Consider the following 19097-nt stretch of genomic DNA (forward strand, 5'->3'; position numbering starts at 1 on the left):
CCACAGCTAATCTTTGTAATTCTCTCCGCTGAAAAATTTCGAAAAGGCTTTACATTGGCCGTTAATGGAAATATTAGTGGGATTTGAAATGGCGTAAATCGTTGCTAAAACGTAATAACGGGTATCAGTGGCAAGAGAAATTCGCATAATCTCTTGATCACTCTCGTGAGGGCCGCTCAATCTCGTGAGAGCTCTCCCTGGAATGAGGATTGTTTTTACGATTATGCACACCACGCCTCTGTACATAATCATAAACCGCTCGCAGTGTTCCGGATGAAAGCCGATGAGCGAGAAGCACGCTTTAGCTATGACGATCCACTAATTAGAGAGATAAATTTTCGAGTAATAACATCGAAATAAAATCATGTATGTTAGCGAGTGCATCGTAATTCCGATATTTACGGTATTACTCGCTCTCAGCGGCTTCTGGATACGAATTATTCATGTAATTTGATCTCCCGCTCATCACACATTTCATATAAAACTCCAATATTGCTATAATCATTGCTATAATCATTTATGGATATATAATATTAATATTCAAAAATTTTCTCCATTTAATATTATTTTTTCATATTTTTATATTGGCTTTTTAATGAAACAATATTACTTTGATTATTAGCGTGTAAAATTTTGATTGAAATTTAAATTAATATTTTATTTGATTGTTTGTGTAACTTTTAATTAATTAATATTAATATTATGATTATACCTAAACTCTCTCTAAAGTAATTTATTATATTTTAAATTATTTATTATAATTGGTAAAAGCATACGCGTATATTAAAAACTTGATATAAAGAGCCGAAAATCAAGATTTCTTTTTTAGTACATTATGATAAATTATATGACCAACTTGATTATTTTACGTCACGATTTACTATGTATGGAAGCGCGATTTTAATTGTGACATTTTTTTATGTTCAGAGCAAATGCGGTTATAAAGCGGCTATGAAGGATGGTGGCGTTGAAAACAGCAAAATGACGTTATTCTACGACAAGGCATTAATGACTGTGAATTGCGAAACGTGTTTCTCATTCCATTCAGGTAATCTATGTTTGTTACCTCTCGCGAAGCTCTCGACAAAATTGTGGTCTGCAATGACCTACATACTACTCGATCGATTCATTTTCTTTCAACCATGCTTGATTTACAGATTATAGATTCTTCATAAATCATAAAATGTGTTGAATAATATGTGAAACATGTATGATGATGAAATAAAGATGAGAGATAAAGCGAGGTATTATTTATGCGAGCTTGTATGTGCAACGGAGTTTACATCAACATATATATATAAGGATATATATAATAATTATCAAAACTGTTTTTTTTTCGTTTCATTTTTTTACAACGTTACACTGAACAATGTGTAATCTTAAATTTAGTCACGCTCACCCTCCTTTAATAGTATACTATTGTCTGCTAATGCTATACGGTGGCATAAAATACTTGTCCCCTACGAGTTCTGCATGTTAATCGAAGAAACGTGTTAGCATGCCGAATATCGACATGCGTAAAGAGAAGTCTAGTTAATTTTTGGATAAGCAATACGTGAAGGAATTTAATCGAATAAATTTAATATTAACCTTTCTTAAGCCACTGTTAAAAGATTTACATTAATAATTTAAAATATATAGAAGATTTTGCATATGATACATTACAGATGACATATGATATATTACAGATTTATTGAAAATTCAGTTATATATTTAAAATGATAAACTTTTTTTGTATTTTAATTTCAAAGTAAAATAGACACGACAAATCAAACAAATATATAATATCCATAAAATTCTACATGTGCTGTTTTTTCGGAAACTATTAAAGATAACAAAATAATATGTTCTCTTTGAATTTAGTTGGTATTCTTTTAGAGAATAAATAGGATATTTTTTTTTAAAAAGACAGAAAGACAACTTCATTTTTTCAAATAAAATTGTGCGATTTTTACAAATAATTTTCTTTGTCATTCCAGATAATTTTGCATAAAAGAATTATAATAAAATAATCGAAAAGTGAATATTGTATGAGGAAGAGATATTTATATTACCCAGAAATTTCAAGAAAAAAGACAAATTTTTAAAAAGTCTTTTAATTTATTACGCGGATTAATAATTTATTCAGTATCACAAGTCTTCAAATTACAAACAATTGAGAAATAAAGTGCTGCTGTCTTGTATATGTCATTAAATGCTATTCTCTTCAAAAAAATCATGCTCTTCTCGAAATATTCTATTCGAATTTCGCGCCTATTAAGTCACGTGCATGTTTCAGTCACGTGGTCCATCGTAACTATACGTGGCAACATCGTACTCGGCGTTGCACATTCATGACAAGGTCGTCTTGCGCGCTATGCGTTACGCTCATTCATTTCCTGTGGACATCTCGACGAGGAAGCATGAATTAGTAACAAGTAAGCATCTTCTTTTTTATGAATCGGATTTACAAAACTCAATGAACTTTAATAAGAGCATGAATGTATCGACGAATGGCGCGATAAATTTTTCCTTTTGTTGTTTTAGTCGCTTCGATAGTATATATTCGGGAGAAAAATGAGCGAATTAATCGAAAATGGTACATCGAGCGTGGAACACGTGGCCAAGCGTCTCACATCGGAAGAAATCGATAGGATGAAAGCACAAGATTCCCGTTTAGTATCCGAATTTCGTGCGAATCAACTCGAGAGGGATGCGAAGAAGCATTGGGATTTATTTTACAAGCGTAACGATACTAGATTCTTCAAAGATAGACACTGGACGACGCGAGAGTTTGACGAGTTGGTGGATTTAGCTAGCAAAGAGAATCAAAATGTCTTCCTCGAAGTGGGCTGTGGAGTCGGGAATTTCGTTTATCCGTTAGTAGAAGATGGATTGAAATTTCGAAAAATATTCGCATGTGATTTATCTACAAGAGCAATCGAATTATTTAAGGTACATTGAATAAGCCATAGTTGAAAATTAGAGCTAATGTTATTCCATTAAATTAATGTGCGTTAATATTTCATTATAGAGTCACGCATTATATGACCTAGATACAATGAAAGCTTTTCAAACAGATGTTACATTAGAGAACTGTTTTTCTGAAATTAATTGTCCAGTTAATATTACAACTCTCATCTTTGTATTATCAGCTATTCATCCTGATAAATTTCATAAGTACGATAAATACATTAATAATAAAATTATTGTAAAAATCTAATGTTGTTAAACATGTAGTTATTAATTGCTTGCATTTTTTGCTTTTATTAGAGTTGCACAAAATATATACAATGCTCTTGATACTGGAGGAATATTACTTTTCCGAGATTATGGGTTATACGATATGGCACAATTACGTTTTAAACCTGGACATAAAATCAGTGAGAATCTCTATATGCGGCAAGATGGAACAAGGTAAAATTTTCTATTCATAAAGTAAAATTAAATTTTTGAAATTTGATTTTGTTAGATAATGTATAGATTTCTATTTTAAAAAATTAATAGATATTAATGATAGTACGTCCTTTGGATTTCAGGAGTTATTATTTCTCTACAGAAAAAGTAGCAGATTTATTTGTATCTGTTGGTTTTCAAATACTAAGTTGTGATTATGTACAGAGACGTACAGTGAATTTGAAGGAAAACATTGATGTTCCAAGAATTTTTGTGCAGGCAAAATTCAAGAAATCTTGAATATAAGAATAAATGGTAATTCTATTTTATTTAAAAATTTTAGCAATTCTAACGCTATAAAATTTTTATGAATATATTTTGAAATGTAAAATTTTATCATATTGTAAAGTAACATATTTATAATTTATTGATATTTAAATGATGATTAATGAATTATCAGATTCAATGATCGAAATTCCTGCAATACTGATTCTTCTATTAATAAAATTATGTATTATTTTTTACCGAAATTTATTTTAACATAATTTTTTATTTTTTTTGCAGATAATACAATAATTCAATAACATTTATGGCAAACTGTATAAGAATGTTGAAATGGAGATGACATTTTATACATATTGATCAAAAGCTTATGGAACTCTAATAAAAATGCTATTAAATTTTTTATAATATTATTTGCCAAAAATCTGAATTGCCAACATGTATGAATTGTGATTTATATAAAAGAAAATCGATGTAACATAATCAACTTTTAGTGTAAATGTACGTACTTGAAAATTTCTAATTTAAGTATTAATTTATTTTATATAATACACAATGATGACTAGCATAGTTCAACTGATACAACTCTGACGACAATTTAATGTTATAGTCTTTCGTCCCTATCTGACATTTCTAAAATGCATATATTATATTTTGAATCTATTGGTGCTTCAAATAATTTAAAGACAATATTGTTTTATGTTTTAGAGACCTTTCAAACATCAAGTTAAGTCATGTCAAATACTCTAAACAACATTTAATATAAAGGTACATTTAAATTTTTATTATATATATGTATTAATTTATTTTGTATTACATAATGATGACTATCATAGTTCAACTGATACAACTCTGATGACAACTTAATATAGTCTTTCGTCCCTAACTGATATTTCTTTATTTATATATTATATTTTGAATTTATTAATTTTTTAAATAATTTAAAAGCAATATTTTATATTTTAGATATTTCGAATTGAAGCAAATTGAAGCCATATCGAATACTGTAAGTTTGTAAAATATGTTTTAGATAATATATATTTTATAATTTTTTTATTTAATATGTTTTAATGATGTATATATATTCATTATATTGACAAATCATGATAAAATTATATATTTCGTCGCTACCACTGAGAAAAATAGCAATTAATATATTCTTAAAATAATGAAAAATTATTACAGAAAATAAATATCATTATATACATATTATAGGAAAAACTCTGTGATCGTAGATTCCATATAAACAGTTCATATCAACAAAAAATGATATGGTAAGTTTAATATTTGTACTTTTTTAATTTTTTATATATATATATATAAACATTTCATGATGATTTAACCATCTTTTGCATGAATCGTGATTACTATATTAGCTCTATCTGACAGTTTTATTATAAATTAATATATTTTTATAGACTTTACAGCATTATAAAATTATAAATTTTTTTATTGTTTATAGGTTTATGTTGGAATATAAATATAGAGATATAGAAATTATTTATATATATGTACGCTTTATTATACACATGGTGAGTGTAATGTTAATATTGCACAATATTAGCATTATTTATATAAAATATTAAATGATGATTCACAACACCATCTTTCGTATGAATCCCCTGATTCTTATTAATTTTATCTGATGTTTAACTCGTTATCAATTCATATTTATATTTAACTATTTCTCATAACACAAATATAAATCGCAAACTACTATATTGTTGGCAGATATCAAGTTTCCTGCGTTCCTAACATTGCTAAAGCGTCGCGTAAAAATACCAACGGGATAAATGATGACTCGCGAACAGAAAAGGAAGAAAATCGAGGAGAAGCTGCAAAGCTGCAAGAAAATCAATTTTGTACAATGCAAGTTGAATAAATCGAAAGCATTTCTGCTTTCATTCTAACTATCTTTCATACATGGATGTTGCAGCTGTACTAAAATCTTTTATTAATTAAAAAATATATTGAAATGTTTTGTTATTTCAATCTTACGGATAAAATAGAAAAATAATATTGTTATATATTATCTTCATTCGTTTTGATTCTTCAATCTTCATACTGTCCCTATTTCCCTCTTTCTCATCATTTATAACACAATTATATGTGAATATTTAAAAATTTCGAATTTTGTTTATAAATTAAAATTAAAATCTTTGATGATTAAATTTAAACTCGTGAATTGTGTCGTTGCATACATTTTTTTAAATAATCACTTGTATTTAAATTGCATTCAAAAAATATATAAAGCAATCGTATTTATTAATGTGATAATCATGATATCTATATATCATGATAAAATAATAAAATGTTTTATATAAGATTTAACATTTTTTTTAGTAGTATGTCAAAACCACGTATTTATTATTGAATTTTTATCACTAAAGAAATTCTATATTTAATTACGGTAGTCTTTCTTTTTGTGAAAATATTACAAAGCACATATGTTCTCCCTAGCAGTAGTATATAATTTAATTAATTCTGGCAGTACAGAGTTAGAGTAAATAAATTTCAATTTTATGAGTGTAGGTAAAGTAAATATAATTTAAAAATAATAAAAATTAATTTATTGTAAAACTTGCATGAAAGTTACATATGCCTTAGTAGCTAACAAGCGATAAAAAACTGTTTAATTTATTAACATCTATTATATTAATTTTTTCTGTACATATTAAAATGCACAATATCGCGCAGAAAATTTTATGTTATTTTATTGTATTTATACACATAAATTTAAGTAAATATTATTAATTAGATTTAAATTTAGTATTATCGAATATTTATATTATTATAATATTATTTTTATAATATACAGAAAAAAGAAATTTGTGTAACACACGCACACCTACATTATATGTTATTTTTTGAAGTCCAATCTGCGTAAATTTTGTAAATTTATCATATTTATAAAAATAATTTGTTTTAAAATTAAAAATAAGGACTTTTTTAAAACTATTCAAATAATTTAAATAATATATTGAAACAATAATATTTTTAAAAAGAAATTCGTTTTTTATTTTGAACTAGCAGCATATTATATTTGCGTGTAAAATATTTTTTCCAAATTAAAAAAAACAATTAATTATTAAGAATTACGCACATGTGCATGGATATGTTGCAGAAATGATCGCATCAATTAATGAGTTATGAAAATACAGTTAAAATTCACATGTTTAATAGTACATAAATTAATGTAATTTTATATTTATTTTATATTTATGTTTATACACACACACACATATATATTTGATTCTCATTAATCTATTTAATCTCGTTTAATTTTGATTCTCTATTGGCAATACATAAACCTTATTAAATGCAATTAATTGTATTTATTGTATCTGACATATTTAAATTAATTACCATAATTAGCATATTATATTACCATTTACTTATAAGTATCATGACATTAATAATCCGTTAATAAAATGGATTCAGAAAGCGTGTTGAAATATGTGTTGAAATATTAAATCATATTGTAACCTATTAGTTTTTGAATTGGAGATGCGGACAACAATAATCTAAATCGAAATTGCAACAATTTTATACACACACATTCAAGTGCACAGCTCTATGTAACATATTTCTATGTAACATAATGATTGATGCATTGTGTCAAATTTTTTTCATATTTAATTTTTTGTTTATATAATTATGATATTATTTTTAAATTAAAAAAAAAGTATATCTAATAGATACAAGTAATGTTCCAAAACTATACAAAAACTGTCGAAGTAAAAGGGATCTATTTTGTGAAACTGAATTCATAATCTTTGAAATCGGGGAATGGATGTAACACTTCCGACTTCCTTTCCATGCCTTTCTATTTCCAGCATATAAACAGCGATTTGTAATTCACATAAAGGATTCGATCTTTCTAATCCTTCTAGAAATATAGTCGAATGTAGTGTGAAAAGAATTTTAGCAAATCTTGAAATGGCTTGGAATTGGAATTCTTTGTTTTTCTATTTTAACAAGAGAATTATATACATTACGTTCTTTTTTTATATAAAATAATATTATAATTTAAACAATCTTTGCTTTTTTCAAAAAGAAGAGAAATTTAGAATTTCTGTTTTATAAATTATATTTTACTTAATCTTATATTTATTATATATATATAAGAAATTTTAATAGCATTTTTCACAATCGTATACAAATTGCGTTAATATTTTAACATAAAAGATTGAAGACCTGAAAATTTATGTTAAAATATTAATGCAATTTGTATACGATTGTGAAAAATGCTTATTAAAATTTCTTACGAAATAATTAAATGAAGAAGCATCTTATGAATGATAAGTTATGATAAATATGGATGGACTTATTTCATCGTGTCACAATTTATTGCCCATTTGAGCATATCATTTAAGATTTAATACAAACATTAAGATTGCAAATGAATAATAATAAAAACAGTTATTACAGTTATTGCTAATGTTAAAATAAAATATTATGTATTAAAAATTGATTTGAAAGTGTAATCATTGAAACACTTTTGGGAACATTGTAACGTTTATTACTTAAATTGATACTTTAATTAAATTGATAGTGTTCCAATTAATTTCACTTGAATAAATTGTCCGCAATTTTGCAGGATATTATGATTTTACTTTTGAAATTATTTTATTTAACATACATATACTATAATTAATAAATTTACTTTATAATTACTAGTAAAAAAAAAAAATTTAGTTCAATTAATAGCATTGAATTAAAATTATATTTTTATTAATTTATTTATATCGATTATATATTTTTTAACATAAAGCTGTACAATAAAATAAGTAAAATTAATTAAAGAGTTATACGCCAGATTTCAGTGCTATTATAATAATTCATGTATTAATAAAATAAATACAGATGATTCAGTACATTTGTTTCTCCTATTTTTTCAATATTACATTTAAAAGATGCACACAATTATTTACGTTAGAAATTCAGTGTCGTTTTAGTTTATTTTATTTATTTTACTATTTTATTATTGTAAAAATAAGAGAGAGAGAGAGAGATCATTTATTAATTTTATTATATTTTTAAATTTTTTATACATACAGCTGTATATTTTTAAAGTTTCTTTTACATAAAATATAAATTGAATTATAATCTAAAAAATATTAAAGATTGGTTATATATTTTACTTTACAAAATAATAATCTAAATTTTGCGAATCATATATAATGGCATTTTAGATATCCTTTTATGTCATATAAACATTTTGTTTTGTAAATCAGTGACAATAATAGACGTAAAGAACTATGCAAAAATATAAAAATAAAAATGCATTTAAAAGAATTTAGAGAGAAATATGTGAATTTTTACGATCTAAACCGTGAACACAAGTTCTTCACAAGATCTTTTTCCTGTTTATAGGAATTTAAAATGCGGCGCCGAAGATGATGAGCGTGAGCCTAGTATTAATCGCTATTTTATGCAAACATGTCGTCTTACTAGCGTATAAATTATAATTTTAATAAAATTTAGTGCAATCGACGTCGAAAAAAAAATACTTTGGCTTTAAAATTGAGGTCATGGGACTGGCCACTCTAGTTTATAAACGCAATTTTATGGCGCCATCATGAATCCGGATTTATATAAATATCGAGAATAAAACTTTATTTTCAAGTGAATAAATATCCTTGATCTTTTCTGTCAGATAGACACATTTAAGCCATTCAGAATTCAAAATTAATTGTGACATTACTTTGTTATGATTTATTGAGATGAATCTGAAATATAGATATAAAACTTCTTATTGACTAATAGAAGTTTATACAATAGAATTTACTGGATTCTGTAAATAATTGTAAATCCAATACAAATAAATAATTATAAATAAATAACTGTAAACTCAATACAATATAATGTATTCTTTAATTGTATTAAGAATTTTAATTCTAAGGGTTTAAATAATGTTAATGCAAATGCGAATATCTTTTTAATAAATAAATTTATATAAAAATTTGTATAAGTCGTTAAGTGTAAAATATAAGATAATATTATAATTTCTTAACATAGTAACTTTATTCAAAGTTATGTTTATAGAGTTTCTATTTTAGATTACTAATTAATTAGCATAAATGTTTGTAAATGAAAATCAAAGCAAAACGCATGTGTTCGGTATTGCCGATTTTAAACATGAGACATGAGACAAATTCGTACGTTATGATTAATTAAATTTATGGATGTGAACTGAATATTTAATTAGCTTTTACAAATGCAAATTCAAACAACGACAAAATGAAATTCGCAATTTACGATTCCGTAGTATATAAATGTAGCAAAGTAGACATAATGCAGCATAGATAACTGTATTAAGAGTTCAGGAGTTAATAATTTGTTGCGTTTAATAAAGTCGCATTCTTTAGTAACACTAAAGAAGTTCTATAAATTATTCCTGAAATGACTACGATGAAAAACACTTTAAATTCCAAATTTTTAGTATATTTTATTTCACCGAAGATAATTAAGAAACCACGATAATTAGAGAACGGTTTAATAGCGCATTCCACAAATATTTATCCATCTGAAAAGATCGAATGAGGTAAAGTGAACCAGACATCATAAATTAATTTTATTTGACCGAGATTTGTTGTATAGTCTATTTTAATTTCTTTTACAAAATTATTTGTTTTCATGCCACTATAATCTAGATGATTCACCCACAAAACTGGTATAATAACACAATCATATTTGTAACACACTTATTAGGTTTCTCTCTGTTAGATACTATGTATATAATAATTTTATTTTTTTTGCTTTTCGTATTGATACGGTAATTATCAATATTCGAACAAATAATTACATACAGCTATTATTAATAAAAGCAATTATACATATATTTGATTTCTAATAATATTTTTACTATATAATTTTTAATATTTTGCTAGTTGTAATACATTTATAATAATAATTTACGAGAAGTTTTTTTATAAAATTCAATTTAAATTCGAATTAATTGTTGATATAAATATGTGTTCAAAGAAATCTTTAATATTTATTTATTGTATTACATGATTTTTTAAATAAAAAGCCAAGTTCTCAGCTTTTTAAAATTTTTTCTGTATGTGTGTATATATATATATATATATATATATATATATATATATATATATTGTAATCTAGGGACATAACAATTATTTAATATTTTCTAATTTTTAAATGCGCTTGCATATTTTTATACCTATAAACATATTAGAATAAAAAAGCGCTTGTATATTTTTATACTTATAAACATATTCGCTATATGCGCTTGTATATTTTTATACCTATAAACATATTAGAATAAAAAAGGCATAAATATACTTTTGTAAAATAAAACACACAAAATACAGTTTCTAGTACAAGTTGTACTTTTTACATGGTCGATATACTTTTTACACTTTACAATTTGTTTATTTTTATTTCGTACCTTGACTGCAATTAATTTGCGCATCGAAGTTCACCGAGTGTACTTTACAGACAGATACGTAATACATGCAGTAATAATTATGCTGGCATTATAAAACACTTTCCTCCGTGTTTGGCAGATTGCCAAGGTCCCTTGCCTCACCCAAGCTCCATCCATCGAAGGTGCATGAGTACATCGCGGAATACGGGATGTCTTGGCGAACCTCTACGATGTCTATATGACGATGACGAAGACGACGATAATATACGCCCACAGATTACGTATGAGAAAAAAAGGCGTGTACAATATGCGTCGTATAACAACCCTCATGCAACGGCTCGCAGATACGCGCAACATGCAACACACACACGCGTGCGTCATCATGCATTGATCAATCGGGCTAGGACGCGTATAGATAGAACGCATGGATCGTCGGGTATATAAGCAATCTGCCGAAAAGCAGAGGCATCACTCAGTTACAGTTCATCAGCAGCTGATCTCTCATACGATTCAAAGGAATCCAATCAACTATGAAGTGCTTTGTTGTAAGTATTCCAATAGATCTTTTCTGATATTTTGTATGCATTCGCTGATATAGCTAAAGTAAAGAGTTAAGCAAGTTAAGATTTTGATAAAATATTCGTGAATTTATGATTTCGTATATGTTGGTGTGGTTTATATATCGTGCCCATGCATTCTGATAGGTTGCATTCTGATAGATTTTCACTGATAATTCACTAACTGATCGTTCTATGCCGTGTTAGTTTAATCATCGCGCGGATATCTGTAAATCTATCAATTTGATCAACTACACATTCTGAGTTTTTTAAAATTAAGTCTTGGTATTTGTGTTTATACGATATTTTAATATTTTCTCATATTATTAATAGTAATTAATTATTGATGATTTACTTTCTTTTACAATTTTTTTCAAAATGGGTCCCTGCAACATCTATTTTGATATTTGCATCTTACATTTTATTATTTATTATTTTATTATTTTATTATCTTAATTTTTACATATGTGATGTTGTATAAATTGTTCATGTTTAAAAGCTTTTTAAATATTTCCAGATTTTTAAAATTGCGAATTGTATCTCTCCGTAATTTTATATTTTATATTTATGTAACTTGAATATATATATTTACATATTAAATATACTTACACATTTACTTTGTTCATAAAGGCATTTATAGTGATTGTCAATTAATCATAAGATCCTGTCTCTGTTTCATGCGTTCTACAAAAATTATATGATGTTTTTATATCATAATATATTAGTTGGAAAATAGCTTTTTATATCAATCATCTGGCACACATTATAAAATATATATATGATATGAATTCGATAAAACCATTAGCTATGGATTGATTAAAATTTATTTTTTAGGCTGTTCTTCTTTTGGCTCTGTTTGCCATCGTTATGGCGGTGGAACAGGTACCTGAGATAAAGAAGGTTGCATCCGTAGAGAAAGAAACGCAGGTCGATGCCGCAAGAGACAAGAGAGGCCTCGTATTAGGCGCATATGCACCACTCTCATACGCAGCACCATATTCATACAGCAGCTACAGTTTGCCGTACGCGTACTCCCCGTACCCCTATTCCTACTACAGTTATCCTTACTACAGTTCTCCCTATTATGTAGTTTGAGACGCGATGATGCAAGATCAAGAGGACAGATCATGGAAATCTTGGAAAATTTTGCTCCAATTATGTATATTCGCTCAATCTTTAATTGTCCCTCAAATTCTCGGTAACCATGAACATGTGAATTTAAGTTCTTTGGCTACCAGCAATCTTATCATTGTATTCATTCTAATAATAAAATAATATTAAGTATGTAAGAAATGTGTGAATTTTTTTCAATGAACTGTACGAAAAAATTCTATCCCTTCTGTAATTTTCCTTCCTGCAAACTTTAAAGCCCAAAATTATATACTATAATACTTGGCAATTATGTTAATTATTATATTGTTTATAACAGAATAAATGACTAATTTATTAAGACTATATATCATTCAAAATGATATATATTTTTGAGATATTTGATAATTATAAACTATTATATTGCAAATTATTATAACTTGCAAAAGTAATTTATTATAATATTAATCTCAATCTTAATCTTAATATTAATCTTAACAAAATATTAGTTTATTTGGAATACTGTTCTTAAACTATCAAAAATATTATTGAAAGTATTACAAATTTCAACGATTTTAATAACAAAAATATATTAATTCGAGTTGAAATGTAACCGCAGGTCGTGCATATATCCGATATACAAATATCATTTTCACAGTCAAATTCGGCGAGTTTATCGCACATACGTTTCTCGCTTTTTCACGTTTAACGGATGTATAATGTATTATCTCGAATTGCAGTGCAGATTTTCAGACATTTATGCAGGAAGACGTTGAGCGAAAGCGATTGACATTATTAAGTTGCTGAATTGACGCTCGTAAATGCGTGTGCACGTAAATAGGGTTGCATTAATGTCGTCGTGCTTCACCACCAGCCGTGGACATTGACATTAGTTTCACTAATGTGACATACCTATGAATTTCATATCTGGCACAAGAGCAGTAGGAAATCACAAATGCAAGCAATACAGGTTCTTTGAGCAAATCTGCGTAATATAGAGAAAACAAAGTAGTCAGTTTTAACAAATGTCAAACAATGCATGCTTTCCATTATTTATTGTAAAAATATTTCTTATATTTTATATGTATATGTACTTATTATTTACTACTCTTCGAAATTTGTTAATTATTCTATTTAAAACATAAAACATTAAATTTAAACATATATTATTAATTAGTATAATAAAAATAATAATAATTTATTTTTATTAATTTATTTTTAATAATTTGCATTTAAAATGTGCCCATTATTATCTTTAACAAATTTAAAAATGCATTTAAAGATCATTCATAAACCAAAATATATTTGATCGATGTCGAAAGATCGTTCAAAACGTGAAATATTATTCTTTTATAGCGTCGTTACAACATTATTTCATGCATTTTAATATATAATTAAGTCGCGTCCTCACTTCCACATGCGTCTATTTACGAATTCCGCCATCGAAGAAGGACACGTGAGCGATGAGCGAATGACATGCCCGATGTTATCCAATTTTCGATTTCTGTTTTACGCGACCAAATCATATAACACTGTAGGTATACCAAATACATATGTTAAAAAGGCGATGTTCGGATGCAAATTTTGATTTACGCATAATCGCACGTTACACAATACGAATATATCCCTATAAATGAGCGCTTATTCCGTATTCTCTGAGACCGGAGACTCACCTTTGCGACTTTCACTGGAAGACCCGGAGAAGAGCCGGACAACCGTGACAAGAATCCCATAAACGAGTTCGCTGTGTTTTCACGCAATAATGTGATCTCGTCGGAAGTTCACGATATTCTTTTCCTTCACCGTCTCACATTTTTCTATTGAGAATAATTTAAGGACAATTAGAAGATAGGGAGATGATTATAATATGCAAGTTTCGAGCTCTTTTCTTTTTACTCTTGTATTATATTTCGCTGCGACAGCGAAGGAAAGATTTTGTAAACTTCATCTTGATAAAAGAGAGAGAAAAAGAATCACGATCCTTTCAGTGCAAAGTTGCATTTATAGCAATAATTAAAATGTTATTAAAAATAAGTCTTATGGTTTTAAATATCCCGTTTTTAATAGGCTATTTTTACATACTTTTATTCGCGCTTCATTATATTTTTATTTACAAGATGCGCAGAGATTCAATAAAGGTTTTTAAAAGAAAAAAAATATTTTTTTTCCGGTGGTAATAAGTCATGCACAGTGTCATTAATTTATGCATCGAATGAATGTACTTTTAATTATATTTGAATGCTTTTTATAAGATATACAATGCATTCTTCTATTTTCAATAAATGGCAAATATAACATGTATGCTACAAAAGATTGTTGCAATATGTATATTATCTAATTTTCATTTTTTCTGAATAATTAATAAGTATAGCTCTACAATTATGTAGTATTTTTGTATTTCTACAATTTTCAATTTTTAGGGAAATTTCAATGTTATATAGCATTTTATTTAATATTAGTAATACAAAATAGATTTCGCTTGGCAATTTTAATTGTATTTTGTAGCGACATATATTATTAAGAATAATAGATCTTTGTAAGCGCTAGCAAAGTTTCAATCATGGGATCGCTCCGATTATATGATGTACTTTGCATCGATATGTATAACATCACAAATTCGTAACAGTATTGCTTAAGCCTGATCGATGAAAGCCAGTAAGAAAGTCTATTATAATTCGTGGATGGTCGCGACCCGATTGTATTTATACATGTGCAGGTATGGCCGCAGTTTTAGTCAGTACGGACTTGTCCATCCTCGAACAAATTAATTTTGTACAGTAGAATTCAATGTCAAGATCTCATTCATGCAAAGTAACGCAATTTTGAAAAAGATAATTGGATTGCCTTAGTGTGCAGTGTTAAGTGTGATAAGAATTATATGGGTTCGAAAATGCGGCCCGTTCTGGTGAGTATGTAACATTAATGCTTAGATCAAATTATTATCCATTCGTAAATTTCTCTGTAATTATGTAAAATTATATTATATTAGATTGTATTATATATATATATATATTATATTGTATATTATATTATATTCTATTAGAATTTAGAGTTTTTTTAAATATTTATATATAAAATCTTATTGTGTTTCTTTATCATATTTCTTTATCTAACTATGTATAAATCTTTTACAGAAAGTTGTGTCAGTTATACTTTATAATACATTATATACATTAATACACCTTAATATTTTATTAATACAATAATAAAATAAAAAATTTTATATGTAAAATAAAGATATGCATTTCTTCTAAATAATAAATTAATGAATTCATTTTTCATATTTTATGGCTTAATTAAAATAATTTTATTCTATTTCACACCTATATCTTTATTTTTATTCATATAACGCATTTATTTTTATTTTATAAGAAATATATATTCTTAGGTCATTTATATTCTTGTATTGATGCTTTCGCTGACTCAAGCCGAGCAGAAAGACAAAGTGCAAAAGCCAGAAGTTACAAAATTGGAAGTGGTGAACCTTGGCGAGATCGAAGTTACGCCTAATTCTGAGCAAACCGACATCCAACGGAAGAGAAATTCTGGATACATCTACAATAAATCGAATCATATTTCTTCAAATGCTCGATTGCGCTTTCAAGGTCATCAATCTAGAGGTCGAATCGTATCTAAATTTCCCGGTCAATTAAGTAGACCGTTCACGAAATATGGACCACCGAGCCACTCGACTTCCGGTCCAATCACACAAGGATATCGTTTTCAACAGAATCGAGACAAATTACAACATCACGTCGGTCAACAACAATCGATTAGTTTCCATGATGGATTAGCGGAGCAGGAAGTACCGAGTCCGATCAGAAACATCGATTTCACGGAAGTAAATCCGATCGCCAATCAAAATAACGAGCCGTTCGGCATGCACACGGCCAATTATTTACCACCGCAAAATCAAAAAGTTCCAGCTTATTCTTCAACAAATAATTTCGTTCCGCAGTCACTACAGAGTTCTCACGGCACAAGTTTGCGGAATGAAAATTTAATGCAGACTCAGAATCATCAGATCTCCGACGCTGCGCTCTTTCTGTCTGAGAACGCACAAGCGATTCAACAACTTTACGGTGCAGCCGCGAACAGTGAGGATTTCGCGCCTAATCAATCTCAAGATATCAGCAATCAAATTCAGAATCTGAATCAATTTAGAGACTTTGAGAGTACCTTGCAGAACTCTCAGGAATTTCGGGGCGCGTTGCCACCGTATGCATCGGGAACGCTTAATCAAGAGACTCTGCAGCAGATTCAGTCTTTGGAGAAAGATCGGTTAATTGTTCAGCTGCAACAAGCTCTCGCTCAAGCCCAGACTACTCCGAGCACGGCAGGAAGGTACGCTCAGAATCAAGCGAGTTTCATTCAGAATCAGGAGCTTCTAGAATCTATAAGTCAACAAATGAAATCGCAGATTTCGACGCCGCAAACTGTAGCTTTTAGCTCTGAAAATACCGCTCTTAGTCAGTCGCCTTTTTTATCAGGCACTACGGTCAATCCTTTGAAAGGATTTTCTTTTAACTATGGGGTCTCGACTACCACGCCGATTACTCCCACGACAACGGTAACTGGAATATCGGTCACTCGACCTCCGCAATCATCTAAAAGCGACGGTACTACTCAAGTATCACCGCAATCTGGATCAGCCGCGGCTGGATCTCCTGTAGGAATTCCAGTTTACGGCGGGTTCGTACCAACCATCATCACGGGCACCAACTTAGTTCCTAGTTACGGTACAGGCATCTTTACATCTATCAAACCTATCCAATCCTCCGAGACATCACCCACTCACTTTGGGATACCGATTCCTACGGAACCGTCTCAAAAGCCGACAGAATTGACGCCATCAATCCCGTCAACGGCAACGCCTTCATCCACCTCTTCTGCTAATCAACCAGGAGCTGCTTTTACGCCGGTAACTTTGCCAGTTCAACCAATACGACCTGTTGCTCCATTACATCCTCTCGCGACGCCGGTACATCCAGTCACTTCTTTGCTGCCTACAAATCCAATATATCCAGCGCAAGTCACCCCCGCTATAACATCTAGTATCCAACATACATACGGCACGCAAACTGCATTAATCAACCCTTTTCTTTATAAACCTATCAAAACAATATATCCAGTATATTATTATCCCAATGTTGCATATCAACTGCAGAAGCCTACCTTGTCGAATTATCCATGGAATTACGCGCCTTCGTACACACCGGCGAAACCAACATAAATATGGAAGTAAGACGTCCTTATTCTTCGCGAACTGGATCGTAAGTCTATGGTAACGAGACTGACTGTTTACTCGCGCGGAAAAGAGAGAAGGAGAGATTAAAAAGAAGAAAGTACTGTAAGGAGAATTATTATCGTAGTCGCGTGATTCTGATATGCTAATAATGCTGTACCACATTGCCTATTAACTTTTCTTACATAAACGATTTCATTTTCTTCTTTTCAAGAGTTCAAATTGACTAAAAGATTGTGCAAATCTACTTTAATAAGAAATTTGATTTATCTATTTTTATTAATAGAATAGTCGTTATTGCATTTTTATTACAAATTTGTTAAGTATAAGTAAAACGCACAAGATGTATTATCTCTGTTTTTTAATTGTCTTATGAACAATAGTGTATATTTAATTCAAACTAATTATTTTTATTGCGCAATTGATTTATTTACATAAATTTTTTCTAATTATGATGTTTTAAATTAGTAGATTTTAATTATCTCAAAAAATTACAATAGAAACTGAATTTTTTTCCAGACTCTCATACACATATACATGTATGAAAAATTATCTATTAGTTATGAGGAATTTCATGTTCTATAGTGGCATTATAAGTATTATAATTTCTCCACAATCCACAAATAATTCTGCATTGAAATGCAGTACGCATTATATTATATACACAAATTCGAAAACTATATTATTTGTGAGTGCTATAAACTTTAGAAAATAAAGGATTTACCCAGTTATTTTGCGACGCTTACAATTAGTAAGTACGTATGAGTATGTACGTAAAAGTATGTACGTTTTGTTATTGGAGAGTTACTATAATGATTGTTCAATGTATAACTCGTGCCAAGTGTACTTTTGCATCTTCTGTTATTACGTATGTACATACATACATACATGCATATTTTAAATGTTTTCAAGAAAAATGTCTATTTTGAAACGATAATGAATGCAGTTGTTTCATTGAAATTGAAATTTTGTTGCAAAAATAACAAACAGGTTATTTTTTAATTGTCGGTCATGTATGAAAGAAATTTCATCATTAGCCATACGAATATGTTTGAATATTATTTATAAAATAGAGAGAGATTCTTGTTGATTTTCTAGGCAGTGTATTTTTCCTATTTTCTTTTATTTTTAAACTTAGATTAATATATATGTTATA

The 19097-nt window shown here is 28.3% G+C and overlaps 3 protein-coding genes and 2 non-coding genes across 6 annotated transcripts; all 5 read left to right on the forward strand.

Moving 5' to 3' along the window:
* The first annotated feature begins 2322 nt into the window (after positions 1-2322).
* On the forward strand, positions 2323-5572 carry LOC105254501 (methyltransferase-like protein 6). Its single transcript, XM_025411712.1, has 11 exons — positions 2323-2417; positions 2527-2934; positions 3014-3159; positions 3253-3396; positions 3519-3690; positions 3940-4158; positions 4366-4425; positions 4624-4663; positions 4873-4931; positions 5120-5189; positions 5389-5572. The coding sequence occupies exons 2-5, from the start codon at positions 2557-2559 to the stop codon at positions 3673-3675; spliced, it is 825 nt and encodes a 274-aa protein (XP_025267497.1). The 5' UTR covers positions 2323-2417; positions 2527-2556; the 3' UTR covers positions 3676-3690; positions 3940-4158; positions 4366-4425; positions 4624-4663; positions 4873-4931; positions 5120-5189; positions 5389-5572.
* Positions 4201-4293, forward strand: LOC112638998. Its single transcript, XR_003123248.1, has one exon. It is a non-coding gene; the product is annotated as a small nucleolar RNA snR60/Z15/Z230/Z193/J17 (small nucleolar RNA).
* LOC112638997 lies at positions 4470-4555 on the forward strand. The gene has a single exon (XR_003123247.1). It is a non-coding gene; the product is annotated as a small nucleolar RNA snR60/Z15/Z230/Z193/J17 (small nucleolar RNA).
* Positions 5573-11458: 5886 nt separating the features above from the next.
* On the forward strand, positions 11459-12880 carry LOC105254510. The gene is made up of 2 exons (XM_011263247.3): positions 11459-11595; positions 12442-12880. Exons 1-2 carry the CDS (start codon positions 11581-11583, stop codon positions 12700-12702), a joined length of 276 nt encoding a protein of 91 aa, XP_011261549.1. The 5' UTR covers positions 11459-11580; the 3' UTR covers positions 12703-12880.
* A 2566-nt stretch (positions 12881-15446) lies between these two features.
* LOC112638992 (uncharacterized protein PB18E9.04c-like) lies at positions 15447-18097 on the forward strand. 2 transcript variants are annotated; one of them, XM_025411708.1, is made up of 3 exons: positions 15447-15601; positions 16085-17617; positions 17864-18097. In XM_025411708.1, exons 1-3 carry the CDS (start codon positions 15575-15577, stop codon positions 17927-17929), a joined length of 1626 nt encoding a protein of 541 aa, XP_025267493.1. In that variant the 5' UTR covers positions 15447-15574; the 3' UTR covers positions 17930-18097. The 2 variants fall into 2 exon arrangements, with proteins under 2 accessions (XP_025267493.1, XP_025267492.1); XM_025411707.1 differs by having other exon boundaries at positions 16085-18097.
* Positions 18098-19097: the final 1000 nt, after the last annotated feature.

Source organism: Camponotus floridanus, unplaced genomic scaffold (genome assembly GCF_003227725.1).
Source record: "Camponotus floridanus strain SB8 unplaced genomic scaffold, Cflo_v7.5 scaffold42, whole genome shotgun sequence".
Classification (NCBI taxonomy): domain Eukaryota; kingdom Metazoa; phylum Arthropoda; class Insecta; order Hymenoptera; family Formicidae; genus Camponotus; species Camponotus floridanus.